Here is a 1,475-nt window from a genome sequence, read left to right on the forward strand (position 1 = left end):
GGTTTATATATTTTTTTTTTTTTTTTGGTGAAAATAGAGGTTTGACAATGACTTAAAAGGAAACCGAATTCATTATTTCTAGAAATACAATAAACTCAAACTTTTATTATACCTTACCAGCACAATAAGTCAAACCCAACAGAAGGGTGGTATATATAAAGAAACAAACACATAGAGATGCTGACTTCTTAGGAAGATGCCAACCTCCTCTCCAAGACAGCCTTCATAGTAGCCATCCCTAGTCCCTATCAGGGAAGGTTTCTTTGATAACTGGCGCATTCTTGAAATTATCAAACCATAAATGTAAGAGAGGGAACCTTTCAGCTACTAGGACCTTCACTTGTTTAATATCTTCTATAGTGACAAAAAATGCGAAAAGTGATCCAATAGCTATGTCCGCAATGTTAATTTTGTCACCACCGAAGAATTTTCTCTTATCGGCTAAGCAATGATCTTCAAGGACTTTGAAGTTTTCCCAGGCCTTCTGTACGGCCTTTTCTTTCTCTTAATATTTTATTTGTTATAGTTTTTAAAATCTTACCATTTGTTCAGAATATGCAACCCAAAACCTTGCTTGAGCTCTGTCATAGGGATCATGAGGGACCAATGGATTCTGTGGCCATAACTCATCAATGTATTGAACAATGATCATGGACTCACAAATGGGTTTTCCACCATGAACAAGTACTGGAGTCTTCTTATGCACAGGGTTGTATTCTAGAAGTTGAGGACTCTTATTGTAGCGATCTTCTTCAATGTTCTCATATGCTAGACCCTTCAACTTCAGGGCCCATACCACCCTCAGCGTAAAGGGACTATACCAAAATCCATGTAACTTCAAATCTTCCATTCTTGTGTTTAATGTCACCTCCTCATTCTTGTTCTTATATTGAGTGAGTTCAGTCATATGGCTTGTTCACCAAGTCCGAGAAATCTAATAAATATTTTTAGGGATATAATGAAAGTGTAAAGTTAGAAAAAAAAAATATAAGTAATGTGATTAAGTAATGAAAGTAAAATTACATTATTTAGAATAAAAGTATAAAATTCATTTATTTATAAAAAAATTACATTACTTCAAGAGTAAAATTATAAAAAAAATTAATTTATTTAAAATGAAAGTAATGTGATTAACTGTAATTTATTTAGATGTGACTAAAAAATAATTGAATATTCTGTATAGTAAAAAATTGATATTATTGAAGGATAAAATTAAAATTTATTTCTATGTATTGTTTTAATTTGTCCCCAATGTTTTGTCCTATTTAAGTCCCTAACGTTTCAAAATCATCTCAATTTTGTCTTGCTACCAATTCTGTTAACGGATCCCTAACGGCATGACAACATTGAGTCAATTTTGAAACGTTAGGGACTTAAATAAGACGTTTGAAACGTTAAAGACAACTTTAAAACTTACCTCAAACGTTGGGAACAAAAAAAACGATATTTTACTCAAATAAATTTTATTGAACATT

General features: G+C 31.7%; 2 protein-coding genes and 1 long non-coding RNA gene across 3 annotated transcripts in view; 1 reads left to right on the forward strand and 2 right to left on the reverse strand.

The window, feature by feature from the left end:
- LOC110267372 overlaps positions 1–360 on the forward strand; it is a 1,166-nt gene extending 806 nt beyond the window's left edge. Inside the window, exon 2 of the long non-coding RNA XR_002354887.1 lies at positions 40–360. This is a non-coding gene — a long non-coding RNA (uncharacterized LOC110267372). The remainder of the gene's footprint in view (positions 1–39) is intronic.
- LOC107618968 (probable glutathione S-transferase) overlaps positions 53–1,475 on the reverse strand; it is a 19,316-nt gene continuing 17,893 nt past the window's right edge. The window contains exon 3 of the mRNA XM_021112721.1: positions 53–204. Within this exon, the coding sequence (XP_020968380.1) occupies positions 189–204 (16 nt within the window). The 3' untranslated portion in view covers positions 53–188. The remainder of the gene's footprint in view (positions 205–1,475) is intronic.
- On the reverse strand, positions 286–873 carry LOC107618969 (probable glutathione S-transferase). Its single transcript, XM_021112722.1, has 2 exons — positions 542–873; positions 286–504 (listed from the first exon to the last, which is right to left on the reverse strand). Exons 1-2 carry the CDS (start codon positions 848–850, stop codon positions 442–444), a joined length of 372 nt encoding a protein of 123 aa, XP_020968381.1. The 5' UTR covers positions 851–873; the 3' UTR covers positions 286–441.

Source organism: Arachis ipaensis, chromosome B09, assembly GCF_000816755.2.
Source record: "Arachis ipaensis cultivar K30076 chromosome B09, Araip1.1, whole genome shotgun sequence".
Lineage (NCBI taxonomy): Eukaryota > Viridiplantae > Streptophyta > Magnoliopsida > Fabales > Fabaceae > Arachis > Arachis ipaensis.

Coding starts and splice junctions, on each gene's coding strand:
- LOC107618969 (XM_021112722.1), bottom strand. CDS start 850: ATGGAAGATTTGAAGTTACATGGATTTTGGTATAGTCCCTTTACGCTG. Junction 505..541: donor TTGCATATTCTGAACAAATG/GTAAGATTTTAA, acceptor TAAAATATTAAG/AGAAAGAAAAGGCCGTACAG.